The sequence below is a fragment of the Neovison vison genome, chromosome 7, assembly GCF_020171115.1.
Source record: "Neovison vison isolate M4711 chromosome 7, ASM_NN_V1, whole genome shotgun sequence".
In the NCBI taxonomy this organism is placed as follows: Eukaryota; Metazoa; Chordata; class Mammalia; order Carnivora; family Mustelidae; genus Neogale; species Neogale vison.
Window position 1 is genome coordinate 145,076,795 of NC_058097.1, and position 19,838 is coordinate 145,096,632.

A 19,838-nucleotide genomic window follows, 5' to 3' on the forward strand; every position below is an offset into this window, starting at 1 on the left:
CGGCGCCTGTCCTCAAGGAGCGCGTGGTCTGTCAGGGAAGAAGATGGTCCCTGTGGCGTGACACCGCTGAGGTGTTACAGAGGCAGGCCAGGGAGCGGGGATGGGGAGTACCACTTGGTGGGTGCTCCACGTGGGCACTGAGGGTAAGCAGGTGATTTTCAGGTGAACGGGATAGGTGGAAGGTTCCATGGAGAGGGAACAGCTCAGAGATACATGTAAGGATTGCGAGAGTGCCATGAAGATTCTGAAACAAGGTGGAACAGGGCCCCTTGAACTAGACCGGGTAGCACTATATTGAAACCATTATACATTCTTAAACGTGTATTAGGTTCTGTCTGACGTCAGGATGGGGAAAATTTCAGCCTGGATGGGCAGTTGAGAATGGCGGTTCAGAGAGATCAGATGCCTCTCCAAAGTCATACCGTCAGTTACCAGAGTCAAAACTGGGGACTGACTCCCTGTCCAGGATGCTTTCCACCACACCCATCCCCCACATCCCCCTGACCCACACTTGAGATTCATTTCTTATTTGCTTGATTCTGTTTCAAGGTGTCCTTGTCTCTCCAGTGGTTTCCTCTCTTGACCCCAGACCTGGTCCCTGTCCTTGGGAAGCAGTCAGGCAGATCTTCCTCCTCACTTGCGTCGGTAAAGGGCACCTCAGTCTGGCCCCGAGTGTGGGATTGGACTGATGCCAGTGTGTGTGATGCTCCCCTCCCCCCTTGGCATGATCACTCCTTCCTGGCAGAGTTCACTCAACCTAATTGCTTGTTTTGTACCCCAGCTGCCTGACATATGCCAAACCCATGTGTTGACTCACTTGTGTCAGAGACAGTGACACTTGAGCGTTTCACATTGGCTCTGGGGAGCTCCAACAAGCAAGTGGGGACTGTAATTCATAGCATTTACCACTCCAGTACTTAGCTTATTAAGTAGGTGCTCAGGTTGTTCATTCAAGTGAGTTTTAGTGACTGCAAGTATGTAACATCGTGGTCACAGAAAGGACCTGGAGGTAAGAAGCCTTAGCTTGGTGCATCAGTTCAGCCAGTGAAAGTCTTGGCTGTATGACCTTGAGCAAGTTTTTTTCCTCTCTGCATTTCAAGTCCTTGATCATTTTTTCACCCAACAGACACTCAGGGAGCAAGATCCCAGGCTTGCCCTAGCCACTGAAGATGTGGTCCCAGCCCTCCTCTGGCTCGCACGTACGTGCACATGTGTCAGTTCAGCTCTGTAAACGTGAATGGTAGAATACTATGTCACAGCCAGGGAGAGATACTTGGAAGTATCTGGAGGAGCCTAGAGGAACGGCAATTAATTGTGCCAGGAAGAGTTGGTAACAGCCTTGCCGAGGTGATGACAGCTTAGATGGGAATCTGAGAACAAGGAGAAAATAATACCACACAACTCCATGATGCCCAGACAGTGACCAAGGGAAAGCAAAACATGTCAGACACAGGACTGGTCATAAGGAGGTCATGTGAGCCAGCTGGGGAGCCACATGGGTGACCGTGCTCTGTCCCGTACATTTCTGGTTTCTCACCAAGGTGGTCTTCCAACATAGAATTTCATAGTCAGAGCACGAGCTATTTCTTAGCCTCATTGACCCTACATGTGGGGTCAGTGTTCCAGTGGTGCCCAGAAGCTGGCTTTTGTGCTTGCTCACAGGAGCTGAGAATGAAACATTCAGAAATTCTGCAAGCTGGTGTTTGAACACTACTGTTATTAAAAACTAATATATTATATGAAATTGAAAGTAAATTAATTATATTGAGAACAATCCAAACTCATCACTTAATCAGGGCTAATTATTTTACTGTTACCTTTGCTCCTGAGTTTCTTAGGACTATTGTGTCTCTGTGGTGGAAATACTGTGTAACATGAGGTCCTCCCATGCATCTCTTCCCAACTCTGGGTTCAGTAGTATCTCATTAAGAGCATGAAATAAGTCACAGCAGAAGTATTTACACCACAGAAATAGGCAAATGCTACAAATTCAAGCTATTTTTCCTTTGAAAGCCGTTTGTTAAATGTTTGCCAGTACACCACTGGTGGTATCCATTAAATAAACGGGAAAGCATTTGGAAGCCCAGAACCCCTACCTTTTCAAACCTCCCTGCACAAAAACACATAGCAGGAGACACATTTCCAAGACCTCCGTAGAGCAGACTTCTCCCACCTCCTTTGTCCCAGAGAAGCTTTTATGTTAAGCTGGGTCTTCTGAAAACAGAAGGAGGATGGAAGTGTTTTTCTCCAGGACCTAATTCCTAAGCCAAATGCCGGTTTTGGCAAGAGGCCTCTGTGGTGTACAGGGGTACAAGGAGTCAACTTAATCTTCCCCAGAACCCAAGCAATCTACAGGATCCTGGGCTAAAATTACATCTGCTCTGGCTTGCTCAAGCACAGGCTACATGATAGCCAAATGGTGCTGATTTATTGTTTCCCAATTACCGGGAAATCCCCAAGGAGAAATAAATCGGAGGAGGCTGGCCCACATGTGTCTGAGGGGCAGCAGCTAGGGCAGCCTCCAAAAGGAACCCATCCCCAGAGGGCTGGTGGATTGTCCAGGTAGAATCTGAAGGCATATATGTCAGGAGAAGCCTGGATAGTAGCCAGCACCAGGAGATGAGATCTGTTAGTAATTCTCTGGAAGGACAAAGTTCCAGCAATAAGAAATTCAATTTTCCTCCATTAAAGAAAGCATCTCTCAGTACCAGCTGAATACAATTGATGGAATAAATCTTTCCCATTAGTGGAGAGATAATTTCACATAAGTGTACTGGGAGACCTTTAGAGCAGGACTGAGAGTCTTTGCCGAGCCTCCCTGCTTAACTTGTTTGTCGTGTAATTGCATTTAGACCAGGGGCCTCGGAAGGAAACCACTGACTGAATTAGCATTAACCAGATTGTGTGTAGTGAGGTGAGGTGAGGTGCGGTAGGGCGGGGCGGGGTGGGGCGGGAGCGGGGAGCTTGATGCATTGTGGGTAGTTGTTCCTGCCTTCAGAAAGGACAAGCTGACACTGGAGGGACCAGCTGCTTACAAGCCTGGTGTTAATTGCTTTTCTCATCAAACAGAGAAAAGTTGATCACTCTAGGAAGGTAGAGATGTAAGTACCTAATAAAGCAGAGACTGAGTCCGAGATCTTTTTTTTATGAATGCCCACAGGTCTCATCAGCAGCTCTTCCCTAGGCCAGGAAACAAAGAGCCTTCTGAACCGAGGCGGGTGGAAAAAGTTGTCTGGATACTCATGCCTGCATGTTTGCCTCAGATTTGTGTTGTCAGTGAGGGCCATCTCCCCAGGGCCCTGATGCCTTAGGATGCCGACACTACTGCCATTACCATTACCACTGCCATTGCCAGTGGTAAACAGACTGGTCTAGAATTGGACCCAGAGTTGTGAGCCCTGGATTCCAGGCCTGGCTCCACCACTACACCGCTGTGTGGCTTGGGGGCTCTGTGGACCCCAGTTTCCTCCTCTTCCACTAACTCTGTGATCTTCCAGCTGGGTTTTCTCTGGCATCTCCTGAGACTAAGATTCCAGAGCTGTCTTCAGAATCACCCCAAACCTCTATTTCATCTAGAGAGATCTTGTTTTTATTTGTTTTCAACTTTGGGTTCTTATCAAATATCATCGGATTAAAAAGCTTCCCTCTCTGATATATTTGAAAAACCATCATTCTAGATGACCTCTAATTGTCCCACGTACTCACTCAGTCCACCATTTTTTTGAAACAATGGTCTAGTACTTGTTAGGCATTTCCGCGCACTGCAGAGAGAAGAAAAGGAAGAGCCCTTGACCCTGCCGCAAGGAGCTCACGATCTAGTGGACTGGAAAACAGTGTACGCCACGGTGGAGTAGCAACGTGTTTGTGTCAGACTTTGGAAGAAAGTGACTAGTGCCAATTAGGGCCATCAAGACAGGCTTCAGGGAAGAGGTGTCATTTGAAGCTGGGTCATGAAGGATGGGACTGTTGGGGGAGGGGTGCAGGAGTGACACCTGCAGCGGTGGGGAGAATACTGCACAGACATGGAGGCCTAGGCTACATGTGCATGGCAGCTATGGGGAAAACAGAGGGTGTGTTGTCTGGAATACAGTGGGAAAGTGGGAGTAGGGATATCGGGAGATGCCAAAGCTTCCAGAACCCACTCTGGGAGATGCTAGCCTCTGTCCTTCTGTTTCTAAAGCCTGACGAGAGGAATTGCTGTCTATCCTGTTCACTGTCTTGCTGTCTACCTCCAGGGACACTATTAGTGACAGTAATAACCACTGCCATTTATGTAGCTCACTCTGTACCAGGATGCCAAAACAGAGGCTCAGAGAGCCGTCACATGCTTGTGCAACATGTGAGAGCTCACAAGTGGCAGAGCTGAGAGTCGAACCCATGACTCCAGTGTCACGTGACTCCAGATTCTCATGCGTGACTCCACCGTGCAGCCCCAGCTTATCTCCTTGTGGTATAACGCAGCATCCTTAGAGAATGACCCCTGAGTAAGGCACCTAAAAACATCTCCTGGAAATAAGCCTTTAGAGGACACTGTGATGTCTTAAATTGGAGTACTATGAAAAAAAGAAGGTATTTACTACTCTTGAGTGAAGACAATAAGCCCCTGGGTGCCAGAATATGTCCGAGCAGCCTGCCTTCTGTCCTCTGACCTCCGGGGCTTCCCTGGCAGCCCGGGGTTCCGAGCATGAAAAGTAGATCACGTGATCCTCTCTTCTCTACCCACAGGCATGCATGTGTCATTCGTGGTCAAGTGATGACATCAGACGGGACCCCGCTGGTTGGTGTGAATATCAGTTTTGTCAATAACCCTCTCTTTGGATATACAATCAGCAGGCAGGATGGCAGGTAAGAGACCTTTTGTGGACAGTGTTAGTGACAGTCCTGCTTGTCGTGGTCTTACCACACAGCTGCTGCTGGACTGACAACGTGGAAAGAAAATGGGGCCTGAGTTCGGAGGCCCAGTTGTGTAACTCAGTAGGTGTGAGACCTTGTATCTGACTCTGGCCTAACTCCCTTTGGCTAAAAGTTAAGCAGTTTCTTCTCCTCTGGTTCTCAGAGTCTAAGGGTAGGGTACCTTATACATGTTCTCCTGCTCCATGGCTTATAACAAAAGATACTATCACATGGACCACTTTCTCAGACCGGACAACTCCAGAGATGTTAGCAATCCTGCTGTGTGGTTTCCATGTGCATAGGTCTATGGAAACCACTGGGTGATGACAGAACTCTGCCCTTTGGGTCCCTGTGAGAACCGTCAGTAGAGGAAGGTGAAGTTTCTTTAGTCCCTCCAGCTCTTCCATTTACTAGAACAATTGGACAATTCTTCTCACCTCTTGAGGCCTCAACTTTTTCACTGGTCAGTGGTCCTTATACTAGCATCTCCCAAATTTGGTTGTAAAGATTACATTCCGTGATAGAAGTGGAAGCACCTTGCATGTAGTAGGTGTTACATAAATCTCACTTTCTGGTTCATTGCTTCATTGTCAAGGTCTGGCACAAGGTAAGGATGTAAGAAATATTAACCATTTATTAAAATTACCGATTATTAAATGATGAGAAGGTGATGATTACAGTACAAGCCATGGGAATATTTTGGAGAAAAGGGGAAGAGAAGGAGGAAAGTGGAATATTTAGGCTGTCAGTGGTGACAGGTCCTCAATTTTTAATAAAATCAGGTGGTGGCAGTCCATCTGGCTAAGTGTGGGCCCATAAGGTTGATTTTCACTCTGTGTTGGAAATTATGCTCCAGCCTGATTGATTTTAGCACCTCTTTAATCCAATATCAGATGTGAACATGTCCCGGGCCGAGGTGATAATGAAGTAGAGGCTCATCTGTTTGTAGACATGTGTGCCTCTTAGCGCGGCAAGCTTGGCATGGGGAGCCCTCTCCCCGCTCTTCTCTCCCTGGGAATGGGAAGGGGCCCAGCTAGAAGGGGCTGGCATCCAGTCCCGGGAATAATCTGCGCAGCCCAGACCACAGCTCCCTGCCCCGCACACATCCCATCCCAGGAAGCACGTCAGTATAGACGTTCACTACAGTGTGGGGGTCTGTCCTTCCCCATGCTCTGTCTTTACTGCCTTCCAGCTGGGGGCTGCCTGCTCTATGGAAATGGCAGATGTGAGCATCCTAGGCAACAGGTATTGTGGCTACATCATCACCTGCTGTGAAACAGTCCTCAAAAAGGAGCCGTGGGAACTGCTCTTTTTCTTTCTTTTTTTTTTTTTTTTTTGCCATGAAACGTGCCCATCATTCACAAGAGATGGCAAACCGTCAGTCCTTTGCCCTGCTGTGCTGGGTCAGGGTGGGTCTGTAAAACACCCCAGTCATGTAAGTTTGGTAGCCCTTGGGAAAAGCCCACTTTGTCCTCTCTAGGCTTGGATTCCTCCTGTGTGTGCTGACCCACTCTTTGGCCTCTTGATAGCATTGGTGGGGGAAGGGAGGGTGCTGGGAGGAATGTCAGCCATGTTCCATGCATCCTTCTGCTAAATCATGTCACAGAAACCAGAGTTGCTGACACTTCGAGCTTGAGTTTCAAAGCAGTTTTCAGCAGTGCTTCTTGGGGCTTGACTTTTCTTCCCAGCGTAGACACTGCATCATGTAGAGGAGAGGCATTACATCTTCTCCAGGGGTCTGAGGACCCCAGTTTGTTACATGTGCATGGGCACCATCTCACCCATTTCCCTCCCACCTCCCCGACTCTCCACCTTTCATACCTCTCACACCCCAGGAGAACCCAGAAGGCTGGAGGTGTTGTCCAGAGGCAATGGGATGTGTAAGTCTGGGGAGCAGGTCTACCTCAGCTTTGTCTCCCTCACTTTCCAGGAGGGCACCGTGCTCCCCTCCCTGGCCCAACTCCCTCTTCACACATCCACCATACTGCAATACTAGGAATCCAGTCTTAACCAGAGCCACAGAGGTCATTAAAAGAGATGAAAAATAGAAGTCATGAAGACAAATTTTGAAAGAATAGCAGACAAGAGAAACAGTTCAGGCTCGTTGAATTGAAAAATGGGGTTATACGGAGCATGATGCCCTGGGAATGGGGCCCTGGGCTTTTCCCATCCATTATCCCATCTATCTAATTAATAACTCTGCCAAGCGATTATGATCAGCAGCTTCATTTTACATGAGGAGATTGAGGCTCAGACAGGTGACATAAGTCACCTAAGGAGTAAGCGGCAGTGCTTGGACCAGTCTTCAGCTGTCTGGGCTTCATCTGAGAGCCAGGCCTTCCTGTGGGGTCGGATTCACACCCACGTCCACAACAGGGTTTCCCTCTAGATGATCAGGCCTGGCTCTTGGCAAGATCCCGTTACACCCAGCTCTTGGCAAGGCCAGCTACCCCCAGCTTGTTCACCGCCTCGAGAATCCGTCTCTTCAAGTTTGTCTTCACTTCCTCTCCACACTTGTCCTCTCATGAAAGGAGCTTTTAAGTCGGGCCAAAATTCTGTGTGATGGTTAAAAATGCTCTGTCAAAGTACAGATGCTGTTCAGTTCTGTGACAGGAAAGTTGTTCTCTGGGTATTTCCCCAAAACCACGGATATCCTCCTAGGGAGCCAAAACCTAAACTCTTGATTCAGCATAAACTCTGCCCTTGCTTATTAAAGGACGGTGCTGCCCCACTTGCTTTACCCTAGTGTGGACCTCAAAAGGGCCGAGTGGTTTGAAAAGAAGGCAAAGTGAGTGAAAAGCTCCAGCAAAGGACAGAAGAGTCAGGCTCTGGAGGCTAGAAACCCGAATCTGGGGGCGTTGTCTACCAGGAGCAGGATTTGGCACTAGTCAGGGCAGTTGTGCTAAATCCCTAGAAGAGGGAAGAGCAGACTGGAGCAGTGAGCCCAACCCCACAAGGTGTATTTATCAGGGACAAAGGGGGAGGTTCTGTGTTAGTCTCTAAAACCAACTGCATGGATGAATGTTGGGGTGACCTAAAATAACAGCTAAAGTAAGAAGGAACCCAGGGTGTTTTGTGGACAGTCAGAAGGAATTGACAGCATCACTCATGCATTCATTCTGTGAACTATAACCGTCAAGTACAGCACTAGGTTCTGGAAAGATGGAGGAATCATTGTGCCCAGGCTGGAGCATTAACACACGAGTCCCGTGCAGTGTAAGTGGGCCAGAAGGAGGAGAGTACACGGGGCCCTGGGAGCCCATGGGAGGGAGCTGGAGTTCTGTCCGGCCAAGGAGTTAGCAGGAGCTCTCCCATCAAAGAAGCGAGATGAGGATAGGCCTTGAACCCTCATCCTGTGGATACTAAGGCAGGCGTGTGTTGTGGTGAGCTCTGGGTGTTACATGTAAGTGATGAGTCACTAAATTCTGAGACTAGTATTACACTATATGTTAACTAACTAGCATTTAAATACAAATTTGGAAGAAAAAATAATAACAATGAAAAAAATGAAAATTTTTGTATCATATGGCCCCTTGCTAGTGCTTCTATAGAAGAGAAGCATCAGACTGGGAGAGGGCCATGGTCGAAGCTTGGGGGGCCGGCTCCCAGGGACAGGGGCAGAGATCTCACCTCAGCAGGCAGTTCCGGGCACTCTTCCCCTTCCCTTCTCCGCTCCTCAAGCACTGTCATTCTAGTCCTGCCTGTCCATAACTTGCTTAGCCATTTTGGAACTCCAGAGGCCTACGTTGACTCATCCGTCACAATCAGAGCTAAAATTGCCATAGGGTCATAGAATCTTAGTGACTTAGTGACTTAAGTGTAATCCACTTGAAATTTAAGGAACAAAACAAATGAACAAAGAAAGAGAAAAAGAGCACCCCACAAACAAAAACTCTTAAATTGAGAGAACAAACCCCAGACTCTTAAATTGAGAGAACAAACATGGTTGTCAGAGGGGAGGGTGGGGGACAGAAATGGGTAAAATAAAAGTGAATCAAGACTACGTTTGTCTTGGTGAGCCCTGAGTAACGTACGGAATTGCTGAGGCATTATATTGCACTCCTGAACTTAATGTAACACTGTATGTTAATTATACTTGAGTAAAAAAATTACTGCGTTTGAACCTTTCCATTTTAGAGACGAGAGAATAGAGGATCAGAGAGGCTAGCGGTGTACTCGAGATCCCACAGCAGCTCATGGCAAAGGCAGGACTAGGCTTAGGGCTCCTAATGCCAGGGTAGGATTTGTCCCACTTTGTCCTGCTGACATTTCCTTGGGCTTCAGCTCTGAGAAACCCTCAGTACCAGGAGCACCAGAGCGGAGGCTCGTCAGCTGTCCTCCGTCCTGGCAAACAGCTCTCCATAGCCATGGTTTTTCATGTGGGTTTTGGTAAAATCTCTATAATGAATCATTTTTGCAAAAAAACAAAAATGGAAAAACAAGCAATGCTTCCTAGAATCTCTGTTACAGTTTGTGGCTGTAGTGACATCTTTAGGTTTTACGGTCCCCGCAACAAGTGCGCAGACCTTTGGTATAATTTTTTGCTCCTGTCTCCCCGCCCCCACCCCTGCCACTCCTCCTCCTCCTCATCTCCTATCTATTTCCTGCTTTTCCTGCTCCCCGTTCTTTCCATCCCTGCCCTCCCAAACAGCTTTGACCTGGTCACAAATGGCGGTATCTCCATCATCCTCCGGTTCGAGCGGGCACCTTTCATCACACAGGAGCACACTCTCTGGCTGCCTTGGGACCGCTTCTTTGTCATGGAAACCATCATCATGCGACATGAAGAGAATGAGATCCCCAGCTGTGACCTGAGCAACTTTGCCCGCCCCAACCCTGTCGTGTCTCCATCCCCGCTGACGTCCTTCGCCAGCTCCTGTGCGGAGAAAGGCCCCATCGTTCCAGAAATTCAGGTACCCAGCTTTCTTAACTGTATTTCTCCAGGCTTTTATTTCATTGGTGGGTGAGAAGGGTCTCAGAGCCGGGGGTGCGTGGAGAGCGATCCCATCAGCCATCATCCGAATCCAGCTACCAGGCCCCTCAGCAGCCGTGGTGTCGAGATGATGGCCTCCTCTCTTACACACTTACATCACACCAGCACTGGAAGGCGCCTGGCACAGCCCAGCATAGAGTGAATTCCTGCTGCCTTTCCAGTCTGCCATCCAGTTCCCTTTCACTTTCCTCTCCCCCAGCCTCCAATGTCCCCCTGTATCATTATTTCTCTCAAAAATATTTATGATAGTAGGGTCTACCAAGAGAAGTAGGACAGAGGAGCACCGTAAGAAAGACTAAATGAGAAAATGTGCTTAGCACAATGCGTAGTGCTTAGCAAGTGCTCGATAAATTCTAGCCAGTGTTATTATTATTGAGATTATGTTAAACACACTGCCTTCATGCCAGCCAAGGATTTATTTGGCTCAAATCTTGACATGTAAGCACTTTACTTAATTATCATTAAAAGGAAGTAGTTTGAAAAGATGCGTTTTAATCAAATGGAAACCAGGACAGATTCTTTGCCTAACAGAGCTGTGCAGAGTTAAATGTTTTGCGCCATCCCAGCCCGATTTCTACTGGGAGGAACAAAGGCCGGGGGAAGAGGAGAGACAGCAGGGAGAGGCCCAGCCTGGCTCTCTTGCCTAGCGAGAGCTCTGGCCGTGTGCCTGTTAATAGGTTGCCGCCGCCTGTGGAGTGGGAGCGTATACACTATTGTGTGTAGGTCTCGCGCCTGGCCGAGCAGATGCATCTCCGTGCGTGTGTCCTGTTGCGTGGCTTCAGGCACCAGCCCACGAGAGGGACATACAACTATTTTGAAATTCTCAGTGCACCCACAGGTTGAAACCCTCACTCCTTTTCAGAGATGCAGGGCTTGTCTCCTGTCTCAACTACCAGGCTGACCTTTCTTTTGAAATGGTTGTCAGTGGAGACAGAGCTTGCTGGAGAGAAGTAATTTGTTACTCAACCCTGGTTCAGCTCCAGCCAGACATTTTCCCAGGAGCAGAGACTTTGGAACAAATGAGGTTAAAGGTCCCACCCTCTCCACTGCGCTCCCTGGGCTGGGTGTCTGTGAGCCCAGCTGGGTCACAAACCTTGCTTATTAACAGATTCATGAAACACAAGAAAACAAGCTCCTGGGTTTTCCCAGCCCTGTCATTGGCCCGCCTTCGCAAGCACTGCAAGATGTACATTTTAAAGGGTACGTTGAAGATAAATATTTATGAGAGCATCAGGATGGCACTCGAACCCTGACTGTGGTGCACCCGGGTACAGAGTGGCTTTGCCTAAGAGTTTTCAAGCTGATTTTTAGAAAGATTCCTTTGCTTTAGGCCCAGGCCCTAAAATTTCATGTGTTCAGAATGAGGTGGGGAGAGAGTTCACACCCGTCTCTGATACGAAACGGACAGAAAGGAAAAGGCTTTCTTTGTAAAGGCCCAGTTTCTCCATGAACACGAGAAGAGAATGATCGCTGTCCTTTTAATGGATACGTTAGCCTCAATTGATTTAACGTCCCCTTCTTGAAGCGGAGCCCAGAGCATCAAGCTGATAAAAGTTCTCTGCTCTTGCCATGTGCCTGAGCACCCTGGCATTGATTTTCAAGTCTCCATTTTGGAACTGAGCCCATTACACCCAGTAGATCAGGTGCTACCTTCCCCACCATTCTGTTCATCTAGCATCTAGATGAACCGGGGCACGGAAACCCCATGCCGCCAGTTCAGCCTCTTTCCGTGGTTAGCTGGGGGGAAGAGGGGGATTGGCCACAGGTCCTTGGCAGGCCTTGCTCTCAACCCTGCATAATTGTTTAGCCAACCTCTCATGGTCTCTCTTCACTATCCTGGAAAGGATAGCCGTCAGAGGATCTTACTTTAGGAAAGTTTTGCGGGAGACACCGTCCTCCCTGCTGAGGCAGCAGCGTGCATTAGTCTGAGGGAAAGGCCTTTCTTCCTTTTCCTGCCAGTTGCAGAACCAGCACCAGCACCAGCACCAGCACCAGCACCAGCACCAGTAAGGGCACCATCATCCCACTTACTGAGCCCTTGTTATGAGCCGGGCACTTTTTTGTATGTGACTCTGCTCGGTCCTCACACCAATGCAGAGAGGAAACTGAGATTCGGGAGCTTGAGTGATTTTACACGCATTATCCTACATGTCCTTCTCAGTAATGCAGCAGGGTGAGCAGCAGCATCCCCGCTGAATGGGGGAGAACCTGAGGCTCCCCGAGGCAGGGTCGTACCACGTGAAGTCGGCCCCAGAAACCAGGCCTTCTGCCTTTCGGGTCCCTCCTCCTCCCGCTCCTCTTCCTACTCTGCCTCCCCGCTCCTCCCTCTCCTCTATTTCCGAGTTCCTGCTCCTCCTCTCCCCTCCGTCCTCCCTCTCTGCCTCCTCCTCTGCCTGTCGGTCACCCAGAGTGCTTGGGGCTTGCCGTCTCCCCTGATCCCGTGAGTCCCTGACGCTGCTTGCTGTGTCATCTGTCTGTCTAGGCTTTGCAGGAGGAGATCGCTATCTCGGGCTGCAAGATGAGGCTGAGCTACCTGAGCAGCCGCACCCCTGGCTACAAATCTGTCCTGAGGATCAGCCTCACTCACCCAACCATCCCCTTCAACCTCATGAAGGTGCACCTCATGGTGGCAGTTGAGGGCCGCCTCTTCAGGAAGTGGTTTGCTGCAGCCCCGGACTTGTCCTATTATTTCATCTGGGACAAGACAGACGTCTACAACCAGAAGGTGTTCGGGCTGTCAGAAGCCTTTGGTAAGCCTCTCGACCACAGGACTTGGGGTCATCCCCAGGGAGAGAGTAACACTTGGGGGCACGGGACTGTTTCTTCACCTCCCTTGTTTCTTCTTCCTCCTTTCCTCTTCTTAGAAATACCTGTGGCTTAGTTGATCTTCCAGACTTTTTAGGAACTATGACCTCAAAGAATGTACTCAAAGACCTGAATGTAAAAAAGTTGATCATTTAAAAAAGGGGGGGAGCTTAAAAAACCAAAAGGGCCTTTGCAAAGCGCTGTTGTGGTATGTGGCCGGCGAAAAGAGGCTTTGTGCCACAAAGGTAGAGCTGGCTGGGCATTGTCCTGCCCCCTTACAACCATCTGGCCTCAACACACCCACTAGAAAATGTGGAAGTCTGGAGCTTCTGGGTTTCCTCAGTTTTATGAGATGCAGGAGCTAAGATTCTTTCCTCCTCAGAAAGTCTTGTTGGCCTCTGTACCTCATTCGCAATCAGAGAGATTCTGTCCTTGTTGTTGCTATCTGTTTTTAAGATGAAGCAGAAAGTGACTGTGGCCTCGCCTGGGTCCCAGCCCCACCAAGACATCACCCTTCAGGGGCTGGCTGTGCTCATTTCAGCTTCCGTACAGAGCAGTGTCCCAGAAAGGGTTCAGAGCTGGACTGTTCGCCGACTTCCCCCCAGCAGGACTAGTCTCCCAAGCATGGAGAGGATTAGCCCAGGGAATTCCTTCTCATCTTGAACCCTGCTCCAATTTTATTCTTTTGCTAGATTCCACAAAAGCAAAATGAGGATGCAGAGGAGAAATCATGTTGTAAAAAGAAAGAGAAGGGAGGGAAGGAAGAAAGGCAGGTAGTCACTGAGAGAATGTTTTTTCAACACCTCCTCTGGCTGGTGTTCTCCCTCAGATGTTAATATCCCATCTAATCCTCATTGCCACCCTCTGAGCCAGAGACTGTCCCCAGATTCTGCGAGAGGAAGCAGAGAAGTAAGGGGACTTCGGGAGGACAGATGAGAGAGGAACAGAGCTGGACCCATCATAGACCTTGCCTGTAGCTTCACATCTCACCCTACCTCGCAAGGGCATGGTGGGAGCAAAGATTCAGTCTCTTTGTTCATGCTCCCTTCTGTAACTCAAACTACTTCTGGAGTCTCTTCAAAAACAATAAAACCTCACAACCTCTTTGGGTGACATGAGCATTTTTCGTGTCCACCAGCCAGGGCAAAGGAAAGCATCTGCACAGTGAGACTTCCAAGCCAAGAGGCCGACCTGTCCCTGAGAGGACAGGTGACCCATAGGAGGCAGAGAGGCTGCTAATAGGACTCCCAGTCATAGGGAAGATGTCGGTGTGGATATTCCCCTCCTCCTATATTTGGCCAGCAACCTTTTTTGGCACCTAGGGAAACTTTTTTAGGAGCTGCCCAACTGTTAATTCCTTCCTTGAACATGTGGTAAGATACTGCCCACTTGGCAAGTAGTGTCCACACAGAAGGATACTTGAAAGAAATGCCATTCCTGTTTCTGCTAGTTCCTTTCCATCGGGCAGTTTCAGGCTTTTTTACAAACCCAGCCTTGGGACTCCTGCCATGGTTCGCCTGCATCCCGGTCCCCTTCCACGGAGGTCTGGATCTATGAGACAGAAGAGAAACTAGCAGATTTTCAAGGTTTGAGACCTCAAAGCAACTTCCAGCTTTCAAAGTACCCTAACTGAGCTCCTTATCCATGTATTCATTATAAACAGTATAGAATTCCTTTTTCTAGTAAAGTAATGCCATTATCATTCATAAAAATTTGATGAGTGAGTGGACAAAAATATGAATAAATTCATGTTTCTATAAATAGTGCTACTACTTGTTAACATTTAAATTTATTCTCTCTCTTCATGTATAGTAATTGTGTGTGTGTGTGTGTGTTTAAGATTTTATTGATTTGACAAAGATCCAAGTAGGCAGAGAGGCAGGCAGAGAGAGAGGAGGAAGCAGGCTCCCCTCTGAGCAGAGAGCCCGATGCGGGGCTTGATCCCAGGACCGTGAGATCATGACCTGAGCCGAAGACAGAGGCTTTAACCCACTGACCCTCCCAGGCGCCCTGTATGGTTTTTTTTTTAAGCACACATATAATCCCGTATATAACCAGTCTTTCCAGCTTGGCATCATAAACATTTTCCATGTCACCCTGTTATCTTCATAACCAAAATATCCACTGGCAGCATAATATTCCTCAAGTGGGTGCCTTATGATGGGCTCAATCTCTAGACCCTTTTGAACTTTAAGATTACTTCCAATTTGCACTATTAGAAATAAAGCTGCAGTGAAGAGCTTTGTGCCTAAACTGTTTTCCATACTAGAGGATCATGTCCTGGGAATCAACTCACCTGGGTCCTTTTGAAGGTGTTTAGTGCATTTCCTTCAACTTTTTCCTAATAAGGCACAATTGTTCTTTGAAAAGAGGATACTCGGGCTCAGCCTCTCTGGGCCAGTACTGCACGTACATCTGGCTCCTGCTGAGAAACATGATCCTTTCTCCTTCCTTAGAAAAGACAAACCAAGCCTTGCAGGCACATCAAAGCCAGAGCAGAGACTTTGCTCACCTGTGCATTTCATACCTTTTGTTTTCTGCAGTTTCTGTAGGCTATGAGTATGAATCCTGCCCAGATCTGATCCTCTGGGAGAAAAGAACAGCAGTGCTGCAGGGCTACGAAATCGATGCTTCCAAGCTGGGAGGATGGAGCCTGGACAAACACCACGCCCTCAACATCCAGAGTGGTGAGTGCGCCAGAAGAACTCCAGCAGCCAGGCTGTGGGTGGGACCTTCATCTCATATCCTTCATGCCCTTTAAAAAAAAAAAAAAGAAAGAAAGAAAATGCACACTCCCAGTTACAGGGGCTCATGTGTGATCAGTCGTCCGAAGGATTAGTCATCAGAGATATTCCTTGGGAGCCTGCGCTGTGCTGGGCACTGCCAGGCACTGGAGGATACAGAAATGAGACTCCAGACACTTCCCAGGCAGTCTCCATGCTGTGCCATCCCACGCAAAAACATAGAACCCTGGGACCTGGAACAGGGGCACCTCAGCCTCTTGGTTCAGCAAGGTGTCTCTTTGGAGAGAACCTCTGGACGGAGTCTCAAAAGGTCTGTAGGATTAGCCCGATATATCAAGTAGGGAGAACATTTTAGGCAGAAGGCACAGTAGGTGCCAGAGCACAAAAGCCTGAAAGAAGAGTAATTGGAAAGAAGATTCACTGTGGTTTGAGCAAAGGATGAAATGAAGGCAAGAGCCAGAGCCAGAGCTGGGGCTGGAGCCGCTGGAGGCCAGGCTGAGAAGATTAGGACTTTGAACTGCGTCCAGAGGCAGATGTCAAGCCTCTGAAAGGTTCCAGGCCTGCAAGTGACACAATCCACTGTAGTTTAGATCGCTCACCTTGACTATGTGCTGGGATGGGACAACTCAATACGGTCATGACAGCTCCCGCCTCACCTGAAGATGCTGTGAATGGCTATCTATCAAAGCCGCAGCATGGCTGAAGAAAAAACTGACAAACGGACTCTAGAATTTATGATAGCCTAAAGATTTGTCAGTTACTAAGGCAGCCTTTAAAATCAGAAGAAAAAAGAGGCCCTGCCAGATACTCGACGGTTCTAGAAAAACCACCATCTTCCGTACTGTGTGGGGCCAGCCCCAGAGCAGATAAAGAGACTCTAGGAGACAGAGCAAGGGGTTCGGAGAATGGCCTGAAAGCCATCAGGAGGACCAGTTTTGGCCATGTGCATCAGAAAAGCCAAAATAACAGAATTCCAAATGAGTTCAAAATGTGTTTCTCACTCAGCACCAGGTCCAGAGAGAGGCAGTCCAGGGCTGGCTTGGCACTCTGCCTGCCAGGTCAGAGGTCGGGGCTCCTCCCCTCCCATTGCTCTGCTTGCACCTCCAACCCCAACGTGATGGTTCAGGGTGACCGCCTAAGTTCTGGCCTCCATATCCACATCTCAGCCAGCAAGGAGGAGGAGAAGGGCTAAGGGCAGGCCCGCTCCATTGCAAGGACACCTCCCAGCAGCTGCCCACCCCACTTCTGCTTCCCACGCCACTGGCCAGAACTTCGTCATCTGCCAAGCGTAATCTGCCCTAGATTGCCTGGTCAGACAGCAGGGCTTCTGTCGCTGCAGAATGGGATGGGGGACAGAAGGAATCTCAGTGGAGGACCACACCATGCATATGTAGGAACTGGCCCGGGACTGAGGGAGCCTCAGATGTCAGTGGGGGTGGATAGGTATGTTAGGTTCACCCTACATACAAAATAAATAAGGTTAATTAAAGATCTAAATTTGAAAGATAACACTTTAATAGAAGAAAAATTAGGAGAATATCTTTATGATCTCAGAGGATTCCCTAAAACCAAAAAGAGCACAAACATGTGGTAGCAAAATGAGTGATTAGACTATGTAAGAATGAAAGGTACCTGTTTAATAAAGGACCCAACTAACAGGCGACAGCCTGGGAGAAGATCCTAGTGACCATAAACCCGAAACTCAGGCTTCAATATGGAAGAGGTGAGGTCGGAGGCAAGGAGTCCAGTTTGGAGGCTGTGGCAGTAACATGGGAGATGAAGGTGAGCTGGACCTAAAAAGAAATTGTGTAGATATGGGATGAAGCCTGCAGGTCACTAAGCTCAGTCCCTTCCTTTTGCTCGGAAGGAAACTGAGGCCCAGGAGCAGGTAAAGCAGTGGGGAGTCTGATGCAGCCTCTGGGATCAGTCTGTTAGGAGCAAAACCACATAAAACCCCAGGTCTCTCGACTCTACCCTGGTGAGAGGAGACTGAAGTTCACTCGTGCATCTCTGTAAACATTCACTGGGATCTACTCGGTGTCCAGTTCCGCATGAGGCACTGGGGGCTCTGGAGGAAGAAGACACGGTTCTACAGTTGGCATGGTAGCAATCTAAGGAGAGGAAAATGGGTAAGCGTAATTTTAAAAAACGCACACTGTGATAAAGACAGGGACTAGACGTGTACTATCTGACAAGCGGTGAATGATTCAGGGCCTGGGTGACCTCAGGTGAGCCACCAACCTGCCCCCACCCCAACCTCCGTTAATACAGAGGGGGTAATAGGACCTATCTTACAGAGTCGTCATGAGTGTTCATTCGGGAAAGGTTGGCCTGTTCGGGACATTCTGGGTTTCGTGGTGGGGTTTCCACAGCCCTGGAGGTTGAGTCTGGAAATGGTAGGCAGAGGGCTTGTGTTCCTTGCCAAAATCAAGGGGACTCTGTGGTTGGCCACAGAAGAGGGCCGTTTCTGGCTCCATCATTGATTCTGCCCTTTTGTCCTTGTCCCAGGCATCTTGCACAAAGGGAACGGGGAGAACCAGTTTGTGTCTCAGCAGCCACCTGTCATCGGGAGCATCATGGGCAACGGGCGCCGGAGAAGCATCTCCTGCCCCAGTTGCAACGGCCTTGCTGATGGCAACAAGCTCCTGGCCCCTGTGGCCCTCACGTGCGGCTCCGATGGGAGCCTCTATGTGGGGGACTTCAACTATATCCGAAGGATCTTCCCCTCTGGGAATGTCACCAACATCCTGGAGTTGAGGTATGTAAGGAGATGTCCTCCTCAGGTTCCTAATACTGTCCCTTGGCCATCCCATGGGCCCACCTGGCATGATGCACTGCACCCAGAGAAGGGGATAGACAGCTGCACCTCTCAGAGTCCATCCGGGACTTTTCACTTCCCAGTTCAGAGGCTGAACTATAAACCCGGGGCTCTGGGGAAGCAGGTGCTGTTTTCCACCGGGCACAGCAGCGAAGACAAATCACTTGTGGAACAGGAGGATATTCTCGGTGCCCAGAAGATATAAAGGTCTCCTAACAACCAGGAATTAGAATTCTGGAAGCCCTTGAATTTCCTCTCGTTTCCTGGCACCAAACAGATTCGGATTAGTCCCATGAGCCTTCTTAGAGGGACAAGGACAACAGGATGGACATGGCCCCCATGCCAGTGTTGCCTGGTTTGACCCTGTTACTAAACACTCATCTGAGTTGGGAGGAGTTCTCTTCAGATAAAGGCCCACAGGCTGAAGTTAGGCAGTGCCTCTCAGCCCCTGACGGGCCGCAGAGCCAGCCGACTTGGCCTTTTCCTTCTCCCCGTACAAACGGTGCATGATGCAGCACAGCCACACTTAGAGCTCAGGGAAGGGCCTGATGGGTTGCATTTTCTCGAGGCCTCCCTGAAGCAGGTCTCTGTAGAACCAAAGCACATCATTTTAGAACCAAAGCACTATTCATAGGGGGTGTTCTGGGGTTACAGAGGAGCTGTGGTTAGAGACAGGGGAGCCCCACACTCCCTTTCAGGAGAAACGGCACTAGGTTCCTCAGAACTGCTTTAGGGAAGGGGATCTGCCTATCTCCCGGACTAGGGTGCATGGGGACAGGACGGCCCATGAGCTGGAAATCTTTCTTCCAAAAATGACCAGGGATAAGGAAACTCACTTTTGTGAGATCTCAACTATTTGCCCAGTGTAATAGTCCTACAAGGTATTTGTCACGATTGCCCTTGACAAGCAAGAGAAAAGGAGACTTGGGGAATTTAAAGAATCTGCCCAAGGTCCAGCTTCTGGAATGGCAGACCCAAACCCAGAAGGCCATCTATCACACAACTCTGCCTCACCAAAGAATTGTCACCTGACCCAACAAGGGCTGTTTTGGCTTAATGCCACGTTAAGTTATTCCCTGGAGGTGATTGTCGGCTAAGAATCTCACTCTACAGGGCACATGTGAAAGGAAGGGAAGGCTCGCTGGTTGACCACAGTCATGGCAGCCCTCAGGAGGAAAGGGTTCCTATTCTCTCTCTCTCTCTCTCTCTCTCTCTCTCTCTCACACACACACACACACACACACACACACAGACAAATAAAGCAGAGGGTCTTTGGCCACGAGAAGAATCAGAATTCTCTGAATTCCTAGGAGATGAGATATCAAGCTAATGAAAACCACCAATGGAATATTCTCTGCCATTCTTTTCTCTTTTATGAGTTTCACTGTCACAGAATCTGTCAGGGGTGCTCCAGTCAGCTGCTCACATTGTCTTCCTGTCTCCCAGAGTACCATGGAAAGAGCCATCAACTAGGGAGTCAGGCCACCATGGCAGAGAAGTTACATAACTTTGGGCAAGACACGTACCCTCTCTGGGCCCCCATTTTCACATCTTCAAAATAAGAGATCCCATTTTCTCTGCCTCC

The 19,838-nt window shown here is 48.9% G+C and overlaps 1 protein-coding gene across 1 annotated transcript in view; it reads left to right on the forward strand.

Moving 5' to 3' along the window:
• The window catches only part of TENM4 (teneurin transmembrane protein 4), a 379,161-nt gene that overhangs the window by 301,065 nt on the left and 58,258 nt on the right, over nt 1-19,838 (forward strand). Inside the window, exons 16-20 of the mRNA XM_044258440.1 lie at nt 4,726-4,845; nt 9,545-9,806; nt 12,369-12,636; nt 15,235-15,378; nt 17,944-18,193. Coding sequence (XP_044114375.1) covers nt 4,726-4,845; nt 9,545-9,806; nt 12,369-12,636; nt 15,235-15,378; nt 17,944-18,193 — 1,044 coding nt within the window. The remainder of the gene's footprint in view (nt 1-4,725; nt 4,846-9,544; nt 9,807-12,368; nt 12,637-15,234; nt 15,379-17,943; nt 18,194-19,838) is intronic.